Source organism: Astatotilapia calliptera, chromosome 5, assembly GCF_964374335.1.
Source record: "Astatotilapia calliptera chromosome 5, fAstCal68.1, whole genome shotgun sequence".
NCBI lineage: Eukaryota > Metazoa > Chordata > Actinopteri > Cichliformes > Cichlidae > Astatotilapia > Astatotilapia calliptera.
This window is the reverse complement of record NC_137426.1, coordinates 24,314,720-24,336,639: the sequence shown is the minus strand read 5'-3', so window position 1 is coordinate 24,336,639 and position 21,920 is coordinate 24,314,720. Positions and strand designations below refer to the sequence as shown.

Here is a 21,920-nt window from a genome sequence, read left to right as displayed (position 1 = left end):
CATAGTTCGGCTATAGTATGGGTTTTGGTTTTTTTTTTGTTTTTTTGTGATGTTTAGGTCAGTACTGCTGAGCATCATGGGTGATATAGAGTGGAAATATTTTGTTGGTCCATGGCATTGTGATACATGTGACACTAACACTGGATTTGGGATTGCTTTGTATATTATTTTCACTCTGTTTGGTATTTAAAGCTCCTGTTTTAGGTTACAGTTTCAGGATTTTTTTTTCTTGACTTCTAGCAATCATTAGCTTCCCCCCCCCCCCCCCCTTCATACTTCTTGCTTGTTTCTGATAGAGAAATAAACACTAACACAAATATGTACTCACCCGCACCCTTTTCTCTTTTTGTTAAGCATGCAGATTTAATCAGACTGCAGCCACAACTAAAATTTGTAGGCATGGAAATGCTTTTATGGGCCAGCTTTTTATTAACCATACATGGAATTGTCAACCTCTTTTTTTTTTTTTTTTTTTTTTTTTTTTTTCCCCCCCCCCACAGAATTTAAGATCTTATAACTTCCAAGCCTTGCTTCCCTTTTTTGGAATTTACGTGGAAATATGTGCAATTCTGCTCTGTGGGCCCTAAATTTATTTTTGCTTGAATAAAACTGATGTTAAATCAAAGTGTCCTCTGATTTTTCTCATCTGTGACGTAACAAACGCCAGCTATTCCTTTTTCCAAAAGGAGCCATGATGGCAAAATCATTTTTATTGGAGTCATTTAAAGATAAATTCCTTCAGTGTGACATACAATGGTGTACAGTCCAGCAGTTTTTACACAAGTACTGTTGAGTTTTTTGTTGTTTTTTTTGTTTTTTTTCCCCCCCATGTTTCCTTCCTCTTTTTTCCATCTCAGTTCCACTCACTTGAAGGTCTTTAGGATAACCCCATCAGTTCTAACGATTATATATTTTATTATTATTTTATTTTGGTTTTACAGAATTGGGAAATTTTCAGTTCAGGTTTAATTTAAATGCAGATTTAACTGAAAAAGTCAAATTGCAATAAAGATGTGGTAAAAGAATATATAACAGCTGCTCAAGTGTTGTGCTTTCAAGCAAATGTCATTGTGTCATAAAGATAATCAACATGACAACTGAGAATAATTAGATTGCATATTATTGTTGCAAATTTTTTAAATATAATGTAAAATATTATTTACAATTAATGAATAAGGATATACAAGTATGTGGCATTCTTTGCCTTCCTTTTCATTTGCTTAATGACAAAATCTATTAAAATTACTGATAGCTCCCATTTTCTTGTAATTTTTATTTTTTTTACTTAAGAGACTTTACTAAGATGATGTTCAATAACTGACAACAATTTAACCAAACAAAAAGAAGTCAAATGTCCAAACTCCCTGCTACGTGCACTGCAGCAGCTGGACCATGCAACGACTCTGTTCATTCATTTAGCGGTAGGGGCGGGGACGCAGCGGGCTGGTAGTGTCATCGCTCGCACAGTGTGCTTCAGGCTTGTTGTTTCTCGGTTGCGTAACATGGGAATCCACGTGAATCGCCAGCAAGCCACCCAACAGACATGCCGCGGCAGACACGCCTACATCTGGTTTGCTATCCAATCCAATAATAAATGTAAAACCCACCTGCCCAATCATCGCTTAATGGGCGTGGTTATGCTATGCCGGGCTCACGTTGCACAAATGTGTCCACCGCTCTGGGATGGATGACGACGTAGCTACGTGACTGAGATATAACTGAAACAAAATACTTTCTGATGCGGTCCGGTGATCAATTAAGGAGACTCGTAACTTTTTAATCTTGAGCCAAGACACGCGTGGAGCGGGAAAGGTAAATATTCCACCAAAAGACGAAAAATTGGGGGCGTAATTGGTGAGTTAGCTTTCTCGATAAACTAGCTAACCACCTGACGCACGGCTTCAGCTAGAGACAACAGTGGATGTAAACATGTGAAATTGAATCATTGCCTTTTTTGTGTGCTGTGAAGTCGTTGCGAATGTGTATTATTGTGGTTTGGGCTTTTTGCTTCTCCAAGGAGTGAATGCTGACTTGACTGTAAGCAGTGGTGTAAGCAGTGTGTGTTGCTCATGTTAGCTGTATAACGTCTGCCGTAAGTCAGGGGGCTGGAGCTCACGGGTTGCGCTGTGTTGGCTGGCAAGTTGGTAACAAACTAAAGCTTTTGTTGCTCAGATTTGCATACGGTGCATTACTTAAAAAGCAACCTATTATACTTGCTAATACAGTAGCTAACAGGCTATCAGTTTATTGCGTTATTGCGACCTTCGTATCCAGTTACTGTAGGGGGCGCTGTTTTCACCAAGCAACCCGAACTCTCACGGCGGTTAAAAGGTCTTAACACTAAACTACATTAAGTTTTAGCTTTGTCGCTTTGTCCAGATGTGCTTACACAGCAGGCATGATGAGGCATGGGTGCATATGATTATTGAGATTGGCATGATTACATGAGTGGGAGTTAATTGCCCTCACTAAATGCTGTGTTTGTATTTTACTGTCTGAACCTTTCTGATACTTCCATAGACAGTGCAGGTTTTATACACACTGCGGATATTGCCCCTGATAAATACCCAGTATATTACAGCAACCCAGCTAAACCTGGCACACAAAAAACCCAAACAAACTGAAAATAAACTAATGGGAATTAATTGAAAAAGAACTAAATAAAAATAAAATAGAAATTTTAAAAATGTATATGAGAGGTCTTGATAGATAAAGCGCTATGTAATAACTCTGGGTAGGGGACTTCACTGAAACTAGAAGCTGCCCAGTGGCAAGTCAGGTGTGGTGCTATAGCTTCCACCGGAGTGGAGTTGCTGTCACTCCTTCAAAGCATTGTGAGGTGGCCTCTGGACTTACTTGGGTCACTGGGTTCATATGGTGAGGGGGAGTAAGTTGTAGGCTTCTGCTGAACGTTAACAATAAATTAAAAAAAAAAGCCTGTAAAACAGGTAATAATGTTGACTTTCAGTTTTGCTTGTGCAATAGCTTATCTTAGCTTTTTAGGTGACTTCTGGAAGCAGTCTGTGATGGTGTTGAGCTGTGTTGCAGTGTGCATGCAGGTTCAAGTACAGAGCAACAGCCTAGGTCAAGTGTGTTGTTGTGCTGCATAAGTGAGAAAGGACCACAGCATCCTATGTATGCAACAACAATCACACGTTGTGTTGTGCACGTCAGTACATGTATAATATCTCAATAGCATAATGTTTTATGCATTCTGAATTGAGCAAATCAGTTATGTAATCCTCCTATGAAGACCTGATGAATGATGCAGGGTACTTTCACTCCCTCCTGCTTTTGCTTCTCAGTTTCTGTCCCTCTGTCTTTATTCTCAGTGTCTGGTCACAGTGCCATATGGATGTGGTGGCAGCTGGAGTTTGTTTAATTATACCAATACCATAGAGAAAAAAACTCGCCCAAGATGGCTGGAAGACAAGCGATTTCCTCTGATGACTCTGATGAAAATATTTTTTTAAAAAACCTGCGTTTGCAGGGATTGCAAAAAATGTAAATGCATAATTAGTAACAGCTATTATGTAACCCAGTATCACATTATTATATCTGGCAGAGCCTTACCTGGTCTTGGCAGTATTGATGGATGAGATGTGCATAAATCGCAGATGCTGGGAGAGAGTCAGAAAGCAGTGAGTCAGTTTTATGGCCAGACAGCTGAGTAGTATTAAATAACATGGCAGATTGTGTTTGTTCACATTTGCACAGAACATTTTTTACTTGTTTATGTTTGGCAATAACATGCTCGTACTTTCAAAAGAAGACAAGTGTTTGCTTCCAATTTTAAAGCCTTTGGCACATCACCCATGCCCCAAGTTTAAAGTGGACATGTGAATATATTTCTAGCTCTATATTTTTTATTCTAGGACTGTAGGCTTGTAGTAGCTTTCTAAAATTTGTAATTCACCATAATCCTCAGGCCCTCAGTTTATTCTCCTTGACTCATGCTGTTTTACCTCTCATTGGAGGAAACCCTCCCTTTAAAGCAACTTGCTTATGATTGGATGATCCTACAAGCAGAGGAATTGAATGTGAGGTGGATGGGGATTCCAACTGGGGATGATTCTCTGCATATGCTGTTAATATCTTTGGAAATACATTTTGCCACTTATTTGAGAAAAAGTTCACTGGCAAGATTCCCAACTTTCATGATTACCAACCGTGATTTTTTTCCATGCTGAAGATTATCTGCTTCCAGGTCGCATTGGCCTTTAAGGTGTCATGCATGATCTGTCTGTAGGGGTATGAGCAGTTGCTTATTAGGTAGGTTGACTTAATGATGACCTACAGAAGTGTTAAAGTTTTTCCAAAAAGTCACACTTTAACAAGAAGTGCTGTTGAAAAATGTAAGAGAAAAGATCTGTCACTGCACAACACTTTATTAAAAAATATGTTTTCTGGCTAAATCTGAAATGAAATACTAACACAAGGACGTGTTTGTGGGCGTAATGCAAGAACAGGATCCTCAGTGTCATTGGTGGTCAGAGACCAAGCCAGCTGAGATCTGCAACAATAACGCCTTAGTTTCGCTGTTTAAACATGAATGTTTTCAATTTGTAAGGTGTAAAATACAGTTTTAGAGTTGGCTCCTCATAAATGAGATTAAGTTTACTACAGTTTACTTAAACTAAGCTACAAACTGAAACTAGATGTGGGAAAAAAAACATGTACCAAAAAGAAAATAACAACAAGACTTTTTAAAATAAAAAACTAAGTGAACTTGGAATATATATATATGGCGTTTATTTTAGTTTGGTAAAAATGCTATCACGTCTTGCCTGATGAGACATCGATGGATGTGTTTATTGAGAGTCTACACGACTGAGAGTAGACCAAAAATATTTATCACGATATACATTTGAAAATTTGCGATAACGATATAACTGACGATATAATTGACACTAGACAAAATGCTTTAAAACTCCTCAACTTTATTAGTGCAAAAAAAAAAAAAACCATTAATGTATTTTCACTTAAACAAGCAGCTTTTTTAAGTGCATTAAGGTTATATAAAAAATTAACAGTGCAAATGCAAATTTCTTGCTGACAGTTTAACCAAAAGGCATTTCCAGTGGAAATTGGCTGACATATCCTGAGCATAACCATATCCACAAAACTTAAAAAGAGGTTATACACACACTCAGTACGGTAATATTATCTTGAAGCACAGTACGTATCACTCCGCGAGGCGCCTGCCTACGATAGCCGTAATGCTCCGACAATCCATCAAGCGGTGCGGGTTCGTAGCTTAGCAAAGTCGTACTGAAACATTTGACAGATATTCGAGCACCATGTACCACATAAAATCAATTAGAGGTCAGTATACACAACCGGAATTCATACATAAGGAACACGGGATTATAAGGGGCACTGTCGATTTTCAGAAAAATCAAAGGATTAAGTGTGCCGTGTTTTCCAAAAAACACGGTAATAACGATGGCCCGCTAGCATGCGCTACCAAAAATAGTGCTTTGTTGTGTATCTGACGGATGAAAGTAGGGCTGCTCAATTAATCGAATTTAAATCACGATTACGATCTGGGCTTTCAACGATCATTAAAAATGACTGAGCCGATTATTAGCCCCTCCCTCGTTTATCCGCGACACCTTAAAGGCCGGTCCGTGAAAATATTGTCGGGCATAAACCGGTCCGTGGCGCAAAAAAGGGTGGAGACCGCTGATTAAGAGGACCCGAGGGAAGCCCGGAAAGCTAAGCAGAAGTTATTTGGAGAGTGACTGCCGTTGGTTGAAAAGAGAGTTTAAAAAAAAAAAAAACTTCAGTGGTGTTGCACACCATTTTATATTATTATTTTAAAGTCATTGTTAACCCTTTAAAGCCGGTCAGAGCTGCACGCTCCGTTTTGCGTAACTATTTTTAAATCCCTGTAGAACCTGAACCGTGTAAGCTAGCGCAATAATTTGTTTTGCATATGAAACCGGAGGAGTTGTACTTACATCTGATGCCATCAGCTTGTCCTCGGTCACGGTTTCGTTCCACATATAGCTTTGCAAAAATTGCATAAAAAGCGCTTGGAGGAACAAAAACATAATATTCCAGAAACACGCTTTGCCGTTCCTATCAGCTGTTCGTAACACTTCCCACAGTAAAATGATGCACCTGCTGTTTTCTTTGCAAATTTGCATCATAGGATTGTTTTTTGTTTTTCCTGCAGTATATAAAAATTGCTGTATCTCCAAAATAAAACTATGAAGACACTCAAAATAAATTTCCTGTGGTGGGAAACTATTTTTTGCAACTTTATTGTATTTAAAGTTTTGAGGGATAAACCTCTTAAATTTCTCCAAGTAGAAATATATGTAAACAAAACAAAAGTGATTTTCAATTTTTTTTTTGTAGTTTATTGCACTTTTTTGCAATTTATGTAATTACTATGGACTTAATGCATACATATATTAAAATATGGGCTATAACAGTTGTATTGATGTATAGCAACTTGAAATGCTCCCACAAATGGCACTACAGCATGTAAAAAAAATAATATAAGCTCTGGTGGACTTGGTTCTATAGTAGGTCTTAAAGGGTTAAATAAATATCGTCAAATAATCGTGATCTCAATTTCAGTGAAAATAATCGTGATTATCATTTTTGCCATAATCGAGCAGCCCTAGATGAAAGCCAAACCAGTTCCACACCATTGAAGTTCCAGCATTTTTACAAACCAATTCTGGTTCATCTGTTTCAGTTAACGATCCACTTTCGCTCTTCTCATTCTGCGTCACCGCCATGTGCGTATGTAAACGAAGGCACTGCGCATGCGCGTTTTACCCATATTCTATCACGATATTTCATTTTCTTATCGTTGCTCAACATTACACCGGTATTACCGTGAACGGTATGATATAGCCCAGTCCTAACTGAGAGACAGCTGCTTTCATAGAGTTCAGTGTTTCTGTTGTACTACCTGTTAGGGCTGTTCGATATAACGATATATATCGGATGACAATATAAAAACGTCTATCATTTCATTTTACGCTATTGTTTGTTTCGTGGTGTCGCAAAATAAACTGTTTACGGCAATATTTTTTCATCGTTTTGATGGTCACTGTAGTGGGTATATTAATTTCGTAAAGTTCTCTCTTTCTCTTATATTTTATATAACCACACTACGGACGGACAAGAGCCTGTTTTTATGCGTTGTGGTTAGCAACAATGACGGTAACAGCATCGCGTGTCCGCTTGTTTATGTTCCACATAAACCTTTCACAATAAAGCTCAAGATCCTGTTGAGACTTTTCAAAATAAACTGAATCACGTGAAAGAGCAGATTATTTACTGATGAGAAGTAAAAAAGAGTATAGTTTCATGCATCGCTTAAAACACTCGACTCCAGCTACATGATGCGCAGCTGGAAACACTTCCCGCAAGATGAGCCGCCCGAGATTCACAGAATTTACAGAAAATGTTACATTTTTGTGATTTATATATCGTTATCGGGACGATAGAATTCTTATATCGGGATATGAGATTTTGGTCATATCGCAGAGCCCTACTACCTGTACTGATTTTCCTAAATCTTGCCTCTGGCATAACATAAAACTTGATTAGTCCCACACGTGGGAAATTTGTTCCATATACCTTCTATGCAATAATAACTAAACTCAGGCTTTTTGTTTATTTTCTTCTGTTTGCAGTGGAAAAAACAGACCACTTCATCCAACATTCAGCACTGACTGAATGAAAGTCAGTTCATTGTTACCACATGGAACCCATTCCCTTTGGTTGAACATATGAAGACCCTTACCGACTATTGTAACTGGAAAGAAAAATAATTGATGTGTGACCAAAGTGTGGTGATGCCAGGAGGTGACAGCGGACTACATGGCGAGGAGCCTGCATTGCTGTCAGCCACAGCGAACGGTGGAGAGGTGGAGCAGGAGTTGTCCGGGAAGCAGAACGGCAGGGAAACGTCCAAGCACCTCGGGGGTGAAGAAAGTGGAGTTTCAGGTGGAGAGGTGGGACAGGAAGATGAAGAAATGGCGAGTGGTTCACACGACCTGTGTTCATCAACCAATCACAGCCCTGGAAGTGCTTCGGGATCCACCTCAGTTTCAGCTAAGAGGTATTTAACTCCATGTGCTCTCACCATTTAGCCTTTTTTGGGGACTTTCTATGGTGCCTTTCTGACCCTAATTTCTGCAAAGATCCACAACACCATGTGAGAGCTTTTTATCTATTACTATTGCTACACTGTTAGCATGTGGCTCTGACAAATGGAGTACAACACACTGTGACAACAGCCAGGGTTTTAACTTTCTTGCAGCATTGCAAGAATTTTGGCATAGAAGAAAACAAGCCAGAGTTTCCCAAAATAAACTGGGAAGATGCTTTTTACCAGCTGATCCTGAAGTTCTGCGTCTGTGCTATGATCTATTCATGGTATAATGGTGACAAAAATGCTAACTATGTCAGACAGAGTGAATCTTAACTACTTAAGTAACTGTGAGAAATACTTATCTTTTTATGCTGTTTCTGTGCATATGTAGCAGCGAGCATGCAGAGGCTGGCAAAGGGCAGGACCACAGAGAGGTGATGAATGCAGTGGCTGAGATGAAAAAGAGGCTTCCATCAGACAAACGCAGCCGCAGCAAAGCCAGCACTGTGGAGGCCTTACATTACGCGCTCAACTGTGTCAAACAAGTGCAAGGTAACCTGACTAAATACAGAAGAGTCCATGTAGAATCTTAAGAAAACACTATTTATTTTTCTCCAAATACTGATACTGTTTTTGTGCCTTGGTTTGTCACCTGTAGCTAATAGTGAATACTATAAACTGCTCATGCAAAATGGGCAGGACGAGCGGAGAAATGCCACTGTTTGCACCCTGGAAGAGCTGGAGAGAGTCACCTCAGAACACACCCTTAAAAATACGGTATGCACATCAAACTTAGATGCACAGGTCACAGGTTCTGATGTTATTGTCCCTTTTTTAATGCATCACTGAAGATGTCATAGGACCCACTAAGCATTTGTTTAGAGCTGTTCTGAAATCCTGTTTTGAGGCAGTCTTAAAGATGCAAATACACATGCATATGTACATTTATTTTGCCTCACTCCTGAGCGGGTGTGTGAGTGTATGTGTGTTTATTGCTTTTGTGTGTGTCTGTGACTTTGCTTGCTTGTGCATGTTCTTCTGGGTGCGTACATCTCTTTACCTGTTTGTAGGATTCCTTCGTGGTGGTTTTCTCCCTGGCCAGCGGCCGCGTCCTCTACGCGTCTGAGCAGGCTCCCAGCATCCTGTGCTGCAAGAGGAAGTTTCTGGAGTCCGCCAAATTTGTGGAGCTGCTCTTCCACCAAGATGTCAACGTCTTCTATTCACACACTGCGCAACCCCATTTGCCACCTTGGAGCAACTCGCACACAGGTGCTGTATTTTATTTATTTATTTAGATTAAATAAATAAAATACGGCACAGGGACGGCACAGTTTTGTTTTTTAAGTTAGTTTGCACATGCTAGTGTCTCAGTGGGTATCTAACAGAAATAATGAAAGAGAATATGGCTAACTGACTTCTCTCGCTTCTTTTTCTCTGTAGCCGGCGTTTTGTTTGATTGTGCCCAGGTCAAGTCCTTCTTCTGCCGAATCAGGTCAGTACTTTTTTTTTTCTACATATCCCTTAATTCCTTAAACAATAATTTTTTTTTTTAAATGCACATTTAATAAAATATATGAGCTAAATTCCATTAAACCCTACATCTGATGTTGCCCTTGTGTATCCAGACTATAAACTGCAGTAATTTCAGGGTTTTTAAATTATGATTGTTGTTTTTTTATTATTAGAATTGTGTAACGTCTACAAGCTTGTGCGACTGTTACAAAATTTCCTGCAGGGTGTAATGAAGTTTCGTTCTGATTGTCAACTCTTCCTCTATAAGGAATTCCATCAATACATGCTTTTTAATGAATGTGTCTGTAGAAACTGTGCTCGGTCCATGGTGTAGTGGTTAACACATTCATTTTATGTGCAAAAGATTCCCAGTCTGAGACCAGGAGGAGACACACGCCTGGATAAATATGAGGGTTGTGTTAGGAGGGGCTTCTGGTGTAAAATGTGTGCCAAATCAAACATGATTATCCATCAGCTCTTGTGACTGAAAGTACCTCCATAGCCATAGAAAATATTCATTTCACACATTCTTACAAGAATTAAATTAGCTGTCATCAACTTGTACCAATAGATATCACTGAAATTTGAAGTAATTGTTTTCATTTTTCATTAGATCTTTATTTTAGGGTTTGAAACTGGTGCAGGTAACGTTTCCTGTTTTCATCTTTGATCACAATAAATTCGGATATGATTTTTGTGTCTTGTGTGTTTTAGGGGTGGGAAGGATCGTGAGGGTGAGATGCGTTACAACCCATTTCGGATAACACCCTACCAGCTGAAGGTGCAGGGATCTGGGGGCAGTGGGGAGGAGGAGGAGCCGTGCTGCCTGGCACTGGCTGAACGCATCATCTCTGGATATGAAGGTATGATACCGTGTTTGTCTTTTAACATGCAGCTTTGATGCTCTGATAGGTCAATGCAATTTTATCTATAATAACCCCAAACACTTTCTGAGAAACTCTTCTGGTATTTCTGATGAACTTATAACCACTGTTTATTCATGTTTTGCACTGGTGTTTATATGATTTGTGTATGCAGCACCTCGGATTCCCATGGACAAGCGCATCTTTACCACAACACACTCCCCTGGTTGTGTGTTTCTGGAAGTTGATGACAGGTCAATACACACAAATTTCCAGTCCCAAGCTTTGAAAATTAATGGCAGTGTATGAAAAGAGCTGATTTTTATGCTGACTGTTCACAGGGCCGTGCCTTTGCTTGGATACCTTCCTCAGGATCTGATAGGCACGTCGTTGCTGACTTGCATTCACCCAGAGGACCGCCCCCTCATGCTAGCCATGCACCGGAAAGGTGAGTTTGTGGGGAGGATGAGTGCAAAAGTTTAGTCTGCTGATAAGAAAACTCTGCATTTCAATGAGCTGACTCAAATTGTATATTTAAATAGATAGATATTCTCTTTTTCATTATACTGTACAAAATGCCAGACAAATAATAAAATAGCTAGTAGTAGTAGTAAATTAATCAACCAAAGCAAGGTGTTTATCCTAAGCATTTACACACGCTTTGAAATTATAAGATTTTACCTTTCATCACACAATAAAAAATAATTAATTAATTAGACAAAGATCAACCTGAGGTGATCAACAGCAAGTTAAATAATACACTATGTCATAATTAACAAAAATTAGGGAAAAATGCAAAAGCAGTGTTTGAAAAACTAAGTGCTCTTACTTCTTCCATAGTACTGTAGTTGAGAGAATAAGTAGAAACCAGGGTGCTGCTCTTGACGCAAATGTGAGCACCTCTATGAAAGCAGACATTTGGGCAGTTTGGTGGTCTGGAGTGTTAACATATCTGTTAACATGATGCAGAGGAGAAATGACATCAGCAGTGATCTTAAAGAAGGATTATTAGCCTTTTTCCAAGCAATTGGAATTCCATCATTCTGCAGTGTGAAATACTATTCACATTCAAGTGGAAAACATTCCAAACATTTGCCAGTCTTTCCAGGAGTGAACTTCCCAGACTCCACAGGCCTCAGTTAGCATTTTAAATGTTAAAGTTCATGACAGGACAATTAGAAAAAGACTGAACAAGTATGGCTTGTTTAGTTGGGTTGCCAGGAGAATGCTTCTTCCCTCTAAAAAGAACAACGTAGCACAGTTTAGGTTTGAAGAATAGAACAAACCACAGGACTCCGTGGGACAAATGAGACCAAAAATTGAGGTGTTTGGCCATAATGCACAACGCCATGTTTGGATGGCATCAACAGAGCATATCAGCACAAACGCCTCATACAAACTGTAAAGCACGGTAATGGGGCCGGGTGGGGGTGATCACTTAAGCTTGTGTTGCAGCCACAGGACCTGGACACTTCGGTATGCAGAGGAGTTAATGGACTGCAATGTATTCTACAGTCATTTGTGAGGGCACGTGTAAGCAGAATAACTACAACAGCCTGTCTGAAAAAGAAAAGAATCAGTGTGTTGCAATTGTCCAGACCTCAACCTGACTGAAATGCTTTCCCTTGGTTAAGAGTTATACATAAACAAATACCACAAACCTCAATGAAGTGAAGCAACACTGGAAAGAGGAGTGGGTCAGAATTCCTTCACAATGATTTGAGAGACCGATAAAGTTTCTGACATCATACAGAAAATTATTACTTCAAGTTATTGCTGCTAAAGGTGGCTCTAAAAGCTATTGAATCATGGGATATATTTAGTTTTTAACACACCGCTTCAGCGTTTTGGCTTATTTTAGTACTAAATAAATAGTGAAACAGTTTAAATATCATAATATTTTTATTATTATGTCCTAATACAAATCTTTAGAATTGACAGTAATTTCTTTTTACCGTGACTGTATTTTTGTCATACATTTTATTTATTTATTTATTTATTTATTCTTCATGCCTTGCTTAGTCTTGAAGCATGCGGGCCAGCCTCCATTTGAACATTCTCCCGTGCGTCTGCACTGTCAGAATGGAGACTACATCACCTTGGATACCAGCTGGTCCAGCTTCATCAACCCATGGAGCCGGAAGGTGGCCTTCATCATCGGGCGCCACAAAGTCAGGACGTAAGTTCCATAAGCATAAAATCTAAACCCCAAGACGACAAAAATGTGTGCTGAGGTGTAGAGTTTGGTGTCTGTTGTGTAATCCCCCTGGGTTTCTGTGAAAATGGTGTGCGATTACATGAATGACGCAGTAACAAAGATAACATCACTCTGTTTACTGCCTTTGCCTACAGGAGTCCTCTGAATGAGGATGTGTTTGCTGCTAAAGCAAAGGAGTTTGTTCCAGTAACTCACGAGGAAATAAAAGATCTTCAGGCAAAGATCTATAAGCTTTTCCTACAGGTGAATATGTCGTTGCTGAATAAATGAATTCCAGAAAGCACTCACTTTAAATCCTTTGTTGCTGTAATGCAACAAAGGTGCTGGTATCATGCTGGTATCAGCGTAATAACATATAAAAGCTGATCATGTTTCAGTCCTGTCAGAAAAAGGGAAAAAATAAAAAAATGATTCATACTAAATGGGTTGGAGTTGTAGTATGTGTGGTTTTTGCTTTTTGGTTGCTGTACACAGGCTGAAAAAAAGAAGCATTAATATCTGTTAAACAGCAGCATTAATCTGTTCTTCCTTGTGTCTCTTCTTTACAGCCCGTTCACAACAATGGCTCCAGTGGTTACGGTAGTTTAGGCAGCAACGGCTCTCACGAGCACTACATCAGCATTGCATCTTCAAGTGACAGCAATGGCAACGTATGGGAGGACTCACACCGGGAACCGGTAAGACATCACAGTGAGGTCATCATCCAGGAATTCACATGTCACCCAGTTGCCTAACTATCTATTGCCATGGTTACTCATGCACTTTTTTGGGGGGTGCTGTGTTCGTCTGTTTGTGTGTTCCAGATGACTTTACAGCAGATCTGTGCTGATGTAAACAGAGTGAAGAGTTGGGGCCAGCAGGCTTATCTGGATTCCAACCACAAAATTGCTTTCCTTGGAAAACGTGTCACAGGTATCGCAGTTTCACATCCACTGAGTACAAAACAGTTAAAATGTGTTTTTTAAAATTGGCAGATATTTTAAATGTTGGCTGTTTATTTTGCCAGCTCCTCTACCCTCTTCAGCCTCCAATGCTGAGGTCAGAGAGCACAAAGTGAGCAGGAAGCAAACACACATTCCCTCCTATCAGCAAATCAACTGTGTGGATAACATCATCAGGTGTGTGGCGATAAACATGACTTTTTTTTTTCTGCAGCACTCAGTCCTTGTCATAATATTGACTCCTGCTTTCCCTGTTGGTTTGCGCACATTTCTTGTGTGTAACCAGATATTTAGAGAGCTGTACAGGTCCAGCCCTCAAGCGGAAGAGTGAATCTCATTCCTTGGTAACCTCTTCTTCCTCATCCTCTACCTCAGAAGATGACAAGCCTGCAGGAGCCACTGACACAGCTCAGGAGATTTCAAATGGTATAAACCCACACACAGCACATGGCTTAGCATTCTGTTACTTTTGGGGTGAAAGGCTGCAATGTTTCTGTCATATAAACTCGTTTTGCTCCTGGCATTTGTTTTTTCTCACTTTTCAGCAGTCGTGGTGGAGACTGAGGTGTCAGTGAGCCCTCCAACTCCAGCTGTAGTCGGGGCACCTCTTACAGACATCACCATGTCTACTAAAGCCATGAGTGTTGTCTCGGTCACCAGCCAGTGTTCATACAGCAGTACCATAGTGCACGTGCCACAGCCTGAGTCAGGTATATAAACATAGTCTTATATCATGAGTGAGACCTGCTCAGATGCTTCTTTTTTTTTTTCTCTCTTAATGGTAAAATTTCAAAATTCTCTCAGGAGTTTTGCACACAGAGAAACATTTAGTGCTTTCTTTTGACACTGCCCCCCCCCCCCCCCTATGTTTTTCTGTTAGAAGCCACAGCACTGGAGGATGCCCCGATGGGCAGTGAGCCTGCTGATCCTGCCCCAACCCCTGTCCGTCCAGCTCCAAGCCCTGCCGCAGAGGAAAGAAGGTTTGTTGGTCTCACCAAGGAGGTGCTGTCAGCTCACACCCAGAAGGAGGAGCAAGAATATGTAGATCGATTCCGCCATCGCATCCTTCAGAGCCCTTACAGCTCATATCTGCAGCTGGACAACAGCTCTTTTGCTCACTCCCACCACCCAGGTTTGTTGAATATTTCTTTAGCAACGCAGCTGATGTTTTGAAATCTGACAAAGTGTTGGTGCAAATGTGTCTGTGAAGGTTCTCAGTCATCCAGGTCATCGTAGTCAAAGGAGCTTGCAAAGAAAAGCGTCTGGACTTCTTTAAGTTACTTGAAGACGTTTCACCTCTCATCCGAGAAGCTTCTTCAGTTCTAAGGTCAAATGGTGGACTAGTAACTTAAAGAAGTCCAGACACTTTTCTTTGCAAGCTCCTTTGACTGTTGGTGCAAATTTTTGTGCAACTTTAATTAGATTCTATGATCTCTATACATTCACTGCAGGAGACTACCTGCGTCCACTGAGTGCCGGAGGTTGGAATCGTTCTCGAAAAGGGAAGCCAAGACACAAGCGTCCCAAACCCCAGGGTTCGTCAGACAGCTATGCCTCCCCTCCTGAACTCGCTCGCCGTGTCCCTGACTCCTCATGGCCCTCCTCAGAGTCCTCCCAGCCCCAGGTGGGAGCACCCTACAGCCAAACATCTCCAGTCCAGGTGCCATTCTTTCCTGTAATGGGGAAGCCCGGCCCGGAGCAATCACCCAGGACACAACAGCTGCCTGGAGCAGCTCCTACGGGGCTCCATCCTCCTGACCAGCTCAGCTACAACTTCAACATAATGCAACCTACTCAGAGCCTGCCAGGCATGCAGCAAATCCAAATGGAGACCATTCAGAATGTTCAGAATACCCAAAACTTTCACAACCTGCAACCCATAGCTCCAACACAGACCTTCAACCCTTCTTTCATGGCTCCAGTCATGGCTGTCATCCTGCCCAACTACCCCACTTTTACCCCAGGTTACCCATCCATTTATCCACAGTCAGCTCAGTCTATACTTCCCCAAATACCCATCACTATGACAGGGTATGCCCCTGTCAGTGCACCTTTCCCTCAGCCTCAGTTCCAGGCCCAGCCTGGTCCCCATTCTCAAACATCCCCAGGCCTTTTACTTTGCTCACCCAGAGCAAGTTCATCTGTCGGCGAAGAAGAGGAAGCGGCTGGGCCTACAGCTTTGTTCTCTAGTTCTCGCTCAAGTTCTCCACTGCAGCTCAATCTGCTGCAGGAAGAACTGCCCAAACCGAGTGAAGGGCAGAGCAGCACTGGGCACAACCACGCCGAGAGCCTCCATGAACAACATGCCAATGAGGTGAGTCAATCTACCACCTTTTACAACAGGTATGGGTTGAGTATAGGTCTGATAGTTTTCTCACTCTAAATTGCCGACTGATTTCTGACCATCTTTTTTATGATTAGCGTGATGTCGCAGGAGAGTCTGGCAACCATGATGCCCAGTCAACATCCAGCGAGCTCCTTGACTTACTGCTTCAGGAGGACGCCAGGTCAGGGACTGGCTCCAATGCCTCAGGGTCTGGATCAGGGGAGTCTGGAGGCTCACTGGGGTCTGGATCTGGCTCCAATGGAACCTCTACTTCACACACTGGTAAGAAAGGCAATATGCATGCATGCAATTCATGCAAAAACTGCCTTTTTTGCACCATATTTGTAAAGCATAAGTCTAGTTGTTATAGTTTTGACTTTCAGTTTCCAATGTCCGTGTACACCAAGCTTCTAAATGTTGCTGCATGATGCAAACAAGTAAAAGAATGCCATGCAAATGCAAAACAGAGGAACAGCATTTTCAGTTAAGAGTAGGATGGAAGGATGTGAATGAATTTTTCCCTGGGTTACAGGCAGCAGCAACAGCAGTAAATACTTTGCCAGCAACGATTCATCGGACACGTCACGCAAAGCTCGTAAGAGTCTGGAGACCCTGGCAGAGCACAAACACACCTTCGAGAATCAGTCGGAAAACTCCCTGTGGAGCATGATCCAGCACACGCCCGAGCGTGTCATGATGACATACCAGATCCACACCAGGTACACCAATACACTTAATTAATAATGGATAAAAGGGAAACGCATTCTTGAGAAAAGCTATTTTGGCATTACAGATTTGTGTGTGGAATTACTTTTGTGTCTTTCTTGTCATTTTCAGAGCGAACTCTGAACACCGCGCTCAGTTTTTTTTTTTTTTTTTTTAAATGCAAGATGACTTTCTGATGAAAATGTAAATCCAGTTAAAGATTAACAGAAACGTGTATTTGTTTAACCCATCACCCATCTCGTTTATAAACTGTAGATATTTCCAAGCTGTCCCTCCAATCGAGTCTGGCCAACAGAGAGAGAGTACTTCTTTCAGCGTGGGTCCCGCCTACTTTTCAAACAAGTTTCTAAGCTTTAGGATTCACAAATCACATTTTAGAGCCACATTTGAAGTCAGTGTAATCCATTTGCGATCGAGCTCTCAAGTTTGATTTACAATTGCAAATGCGTTCTGTTTTATAGTAACAGAGGCACAAAAGTAACTAATGCAAGCATGAACAGAAATAATGTCAGCCTGTTCAGTGTATATCAGCATTGCTCCCCCCCCCCCCCCCCCCCCCCGTGACACTTTCACAGTGGCCTTTGAAACCTGGTGCTTTGTACTAAAAATCATTTATCTTCAATATAAAGTGAGGATTATACTCACTAGTTGACTGAGTAAGCGCAGTAAGGTTAAAGGTGAGGCTTTTATGAGGCTCATAAAGTCAAAACATGTGCAAGTGTTGTTTTTTTTGTTCTTTTTAGCAGTCCTTTTCATGATTCTCAAACACTGTCATCTTATCTAAATGTCTCACCTTGTTTAATGTGGCAAGGTATTTAGTCTTTTTGTCTGATGGCTTCGCTTATTCAAAGCCAAATGGTACAGCAAAAGGGCTACCTGCTGATTTGATTATGTAATGATATTATCTAATCGGGGAGTACAATAAACACCAAAGCCGTCTTCACAGTACTGTGCTTATTTATATTTATACCAGTTAGATGGACTTCTTATGCCTTATACATGTTTTCTTTTTTATTTAACTTTTTTACAAAAGCACAAACAAGAAGACAAGCAATGGGTGAAAAGATATAAACCAAAAGCATACCACAGAGCAGCATGAATCAGCCTCAGAGACTATGAACCGCCTTTTCTACACTGAATCCCTTCAGTTTAGCAGGAAGTGGTATCTCTTTAATCCACCTTTAAAAGCAGAAAGATCATGTTGGTTTCCATTCTGATAAACTTAGGTCACTTCTTTGCATTCCCTCAAAGCCCATTTTGATTGGACAGGAGCGGCCAAGTTATGTCCAGGTTACATTTCAGGTGTGTCGACGTGCCATACTGTTTAGAAACCCAAACAAATATGCCCCTCACAGGTGTGAGAATCACCCCTGTGCAATACCACTTTTGTCACACATGGGGGAGACAGTTCATCTTCATGCCCTTTACCTTTTCTTCATCATCCTTTATCATCTCATGCTTTCTCTCCCCGCAGGGACCAGAACAAGGTTTTGGCGGAGGACAGGGAGAAGCTTCGAGTGCTTCAGCCCCTCCAGCCCTGGTTCAGCCAAGAGCAGAGAGTGGAGCTGGCTGAAGTCCATCCATGGATCAAACAGCATGCCATCCCACAGGAAATAGACACACAGGTATCGCCACGAATCACTCACTGTGAACATTTTTGTTTTCGTTTCCTGTGACCGTGTGTTTAATGCGTTGCTGTCTCTCTCAGGGTTGTGTGAGCTGCAGCTCAGGTGCAGGCATGTCCCACCCCACTCACCCAGCTGCACCTGACAGTTCCTCACTTCTGGAGAGCCCTCAGCACGACCCGATCGGACTCGTGGTTGACACTTGAGAACTCTGACCAGAAATCACCCGTCATCAGGTTTACAGTGTGCCAGCCCTGTCAGGAACCTCAACAACTCTCACCATGCATCTCTTTTGACCAGTCTGAAGGAGTGGATCCCTGTGCTTTAGTGTAAAATCTAATATGTTTAATAAAGGTCGCAGAGGCTGGACCAGGCCCTAAGGAACAGAGGCGGCGAGAGATGGGCATTTTCTTTCACTCTGCTTAATGTGGCTGTTCTTATTGGACCATGAATATTACATTTTTCCTTTTATGTGTTAATAGAGCCCCTAATGAGGGGGGTTTAGGCTGTATTTAAGACTGTTCAGATCTATGAACCATATATGGAAAGTGCCCTGGGATAAACATGAGCACTGTGTGTACACCTGGTCTGTAGAACAGGAGTGACTGGCTGGGAAGATGAAGACGGTGCTGGCCCAGAGTATCAGAACATACGTCAAACTCTTCTCCAGTAACACTGAGTCCAGGATGTACAGTATGTGTACTACATCAGCTCCTTCGGTGACATAATTAAGACATTGTGATTTTTTTTTTTTTTTTTTTTAAATTAATTCACCCCCCACCGAGGGACACTAAGATAAAAACACATTTGCTGCTTTTCTGTTTTAGGACACCTAGATTTGAATATGGTGTTGTTACTGGAATTTACACTCTTGTTCCGTAGGCTTGTTTCCTTCAAAGCGTTCTCATCCCAGGGTATCATATACTGTCGTTCTGGCAATGCGGACATAAACACAAGGTGTTCTTTGTGTAACTTGTACAGAGTAATAATATCTGCTTTAGAAGGCTGTGGTTTGTGTCCTATTTGAAAGCTTTGGAAACCAAAAGGTTCTTGGTGAAGTTTAGGTAAAGATTGTGCTTTTGGGTTCTCAGCGTTAGCCCTACATTGCCATCAAGCATGTATGATGTCCTGGGAATAAGAATGGGCCGTTTTCCGCATTTTGATCATTTCAAATTGAACTTGGTGCTAGAAGACACATCTAGCCCGTTACTCAAAACTTCCTGTAGCAAGTCCTTTCTCCACCGACCTATCCTGCCCGGTCATCGCCCTGTAATACCTGTAGCTTACCTCTTAATTGTAAACAAACACAGTGTGGCCCCAAATTTCTGCTCATCTTGTGTTTACTAAGTAAATGAATTTCCTTCTATACCCTGCAGCTGTCTGCCTGATTGGATGCATGTTTGTATGAAAGGGAGACCGGGAAGAACTAACTAGCCTCTTGTAGTTCTGTGAATGTTTCGTTTCTTCTTCCTGTACTGAATTTAAATCACAGGTGAGCTTGTGGATGTGTAAAAGTGTGCGTGCTGGCCGACTGCGAGCTGCTTCTTTCGATACACTTGTCCAACAGTGCAAGACAGAACGTGGTTTTCTACCGTTTTTAGATTGAAAGTATATAACAGTATCATGTATTTTATAGGAAATGTACACAAAATGAACTTCACAAAGTGTATAAAAAGCCATTTGTCTTGAATTCAGGGACTGTTTGTGACACAAAGGAATGAATAAATGAGATAAAACCTAAATTGCAGTTTGACATGAGTGTCAGTCAAATTTTTACGTAACATTAAACTCATGCTCCTGGATTTTATTTTATTTTATTTTTTGACTAAAGAAGACCTTCCTCCTAAATTTCATGTTTGAATTTTTAAAGTTGAATTTGATATTTTGTCATTTGAGGAGACTCCTGGGCAGAGCAGGAAATGCTGGAGAGATCATATCTGCTGGCTTAGAAATGAAACTACACAGCAACACACAGTCTGTCTTTTGTTTTTCATTTTTACTGGATTAGCAGTACAGTACAACACAACAATAGGTAGTTAAATTAGTATCAAGCATGGCTAACTGAGAAAAGCAAAAGCCACAGCAGATGTAACAGCAATCTTTTTTTCTTTAAGAGTGGAGTGTTATTCACACAGAGTACTGCAAGTAGGATGGTGTCCTCCTTTATGTCTTAGACACTGTAATGCTGGGATTTTACTTTGTAGTAGTTAATGCAGACTAAGCTAGGGGGCGCACAACACACGAGAGAAATCAAGTTGATGCCGTCAAATACAAATACAGCAAGCAACATCAGAATATTACAATAATAATAATAATAATAAAACCCGGGTACAAGGTCTGCTCAGACAAGTGAAAGCAGAAACCCAGGAGTTTTTAAATGGCTAAGAACTTCTGCTCTCTAACTTCCTTTTCCACAATGGGCACTACTTGTGGGATGAACGAAGATGAAGCCCAAAAACAGAAAGTGAGGTAAACATCTATTCTCACACAGAGTGGAAACAATAAAATTTCACCTTCCAGATTTTTGGTGGTTTTAACTGTAATAAAAACGCCTGCCTGTAAGTACCAGGAGCCACTTGGCTGAATGCAATATTTTGATTTCACACAGTAACAGCAGCAGTGACAGCAGAGAATTTACAACAGCGTTGTTTAACCAGCTGGTTTGTATTTTGATTTAACTGCGTTGTTTGAAGTTGTGTGAGACGGTTGCTATACTGGTTATAACATGACTAAATCCAACAAAGGGTAAGAGAAACTGCTGTGAAACACGCCTCCTACATTCACAGAGGAAAAAAGAAGCAGGGTGATGCCCACTAAGCAAGTGTACAATAAAAAATATCTGCATCAGAGCGTGGATACAAAACAGAACGTTTCACATATTCTGCTTGGTGGTGAGTGAGCATACAGTTAGTCAGCAGCTACTGGACGCAGTGCAGAGTTATGGTAACACTTCAGTGGCGCTTATGGGAGGAAAAGAAAAAGAGCAAAATCAGCATAAAAACTTTCTAACTAAAGGAATAATGATTCAGGCTGGAACTTTATCTTAACCAACTCAGAAGTGAGTCAGTTCTGTGCGATCTGTGCACACATTTCTCCTTCCTTTCGCAGCCAGGTCAATCTTAGTGCAGTGAAAAAGAATTTTCCCTCTTCCTCATTTCTTAGGATTTTTTTGCATATTTGTCACAGCTATATGTTTCAGATCATCAACCAAAGATAACCTGAATTTTTAAATGATGATTTTATTTATTAAGGGGAAAAAAGTGATCCAAACCAAGCCGGCCCTGTGTGAAAAAGTATTCACCCTCATTGTGGCACAACCAGTTATTAGGCAATCAAGTTTCACAATCAAGTGGTTGTGATCATTGTCGATGAGTCTTTGACACCAGTGTGGAGGAATTTTGGCCCACGCATCTCAATCCGATTCAAGTCCCGACTTTGACTAGGCCACTCCAAAACACTTTTTTAAACATTTCAGAGGTGGCCTTGCTAGTGTGTTTTGGACCATTGTCCTGTTGCGAAAACACGAACTGACGATCAGACGGGATTTTTAGGTAGAGAGCAGAATTAATGGTTCCATCGATTAGCCA

The 21,920-nt window shown here is 41.0% G+C and overlaps 1 protein-coding gene across 3 annotated transcripts; it reads left to right on the top strand.

The window, feature by feature from the left end:
- The first annotated feature begins 1,653 nt into the window (after positions 1 to 1,653).
- On the top strand, positions 1,654 to 20,075 carry per3 (period circadian clock 3). 3 transcript variants are annotated; one of them, XR_013909280.1, is made up of 23 exons: positions 1,654 to 1,812; positions 7,662 to 8,089; positions 8,514 to 8,674; positions 8,781 to 8,899; positions 9,193 to 9,391; positions 9,563 to 9,614; positions 10,349 to 10,497; positions 10,673 to 10,751; positions 10,839 to 10,945; positions 12,520 to 12,676; positions 12,850 to 12,958; positions 13,264 to 13,392; positions 13,519 to 13,627; positions 13,722 to 13,833; positions 13,943 to 14,082; positions 14,202 to 14,366; positions 14,537 to 14,788; positions 15,108 to 15,970; positions 16,078 to 16,264; positions 16,515 to 16,701; positions 16,964 to 17,024; positions 18,183 to 18,333; positions 18,417 to 18,844. XR_013909280.1 is itself a non-coding variant. In XM_080301921.1 (22 exons), the coding sequence occupies exons 2-22, from the start codon at positions 7,803 to 7,805 to the stop codon at positions 18,537 to 18,539; spliced, it is 3,834 nt and encodes a 1,277-aa protein (XP_080158047.1). In that variant the 5' UTR covers positions 1,654 to 1,812; positions 7,662 to 7,802; the 3' UTR covers positions 18,540 to 20,075. The 3 variants fall into 3 exon arrangements, 2 of the variants coding, with proteins under 2 accessions (XP_080158047.1, XP_026024132.2); XM_080301921.1 differs by lacking the exon at positions 16,964 to 17,024 and having other exon boundaries at positions 14,205 to 14,366; positions 18,417 to 20,075; XM_026168347.2 differs by lacking the exon at positions 16,964 to 17,024 and having other exon boundaries at positions 18,417 to 20,075.
- The last annotated feature ends 1,845 nt before the right edge of the window (positions 20,076 to 21,920 follow it).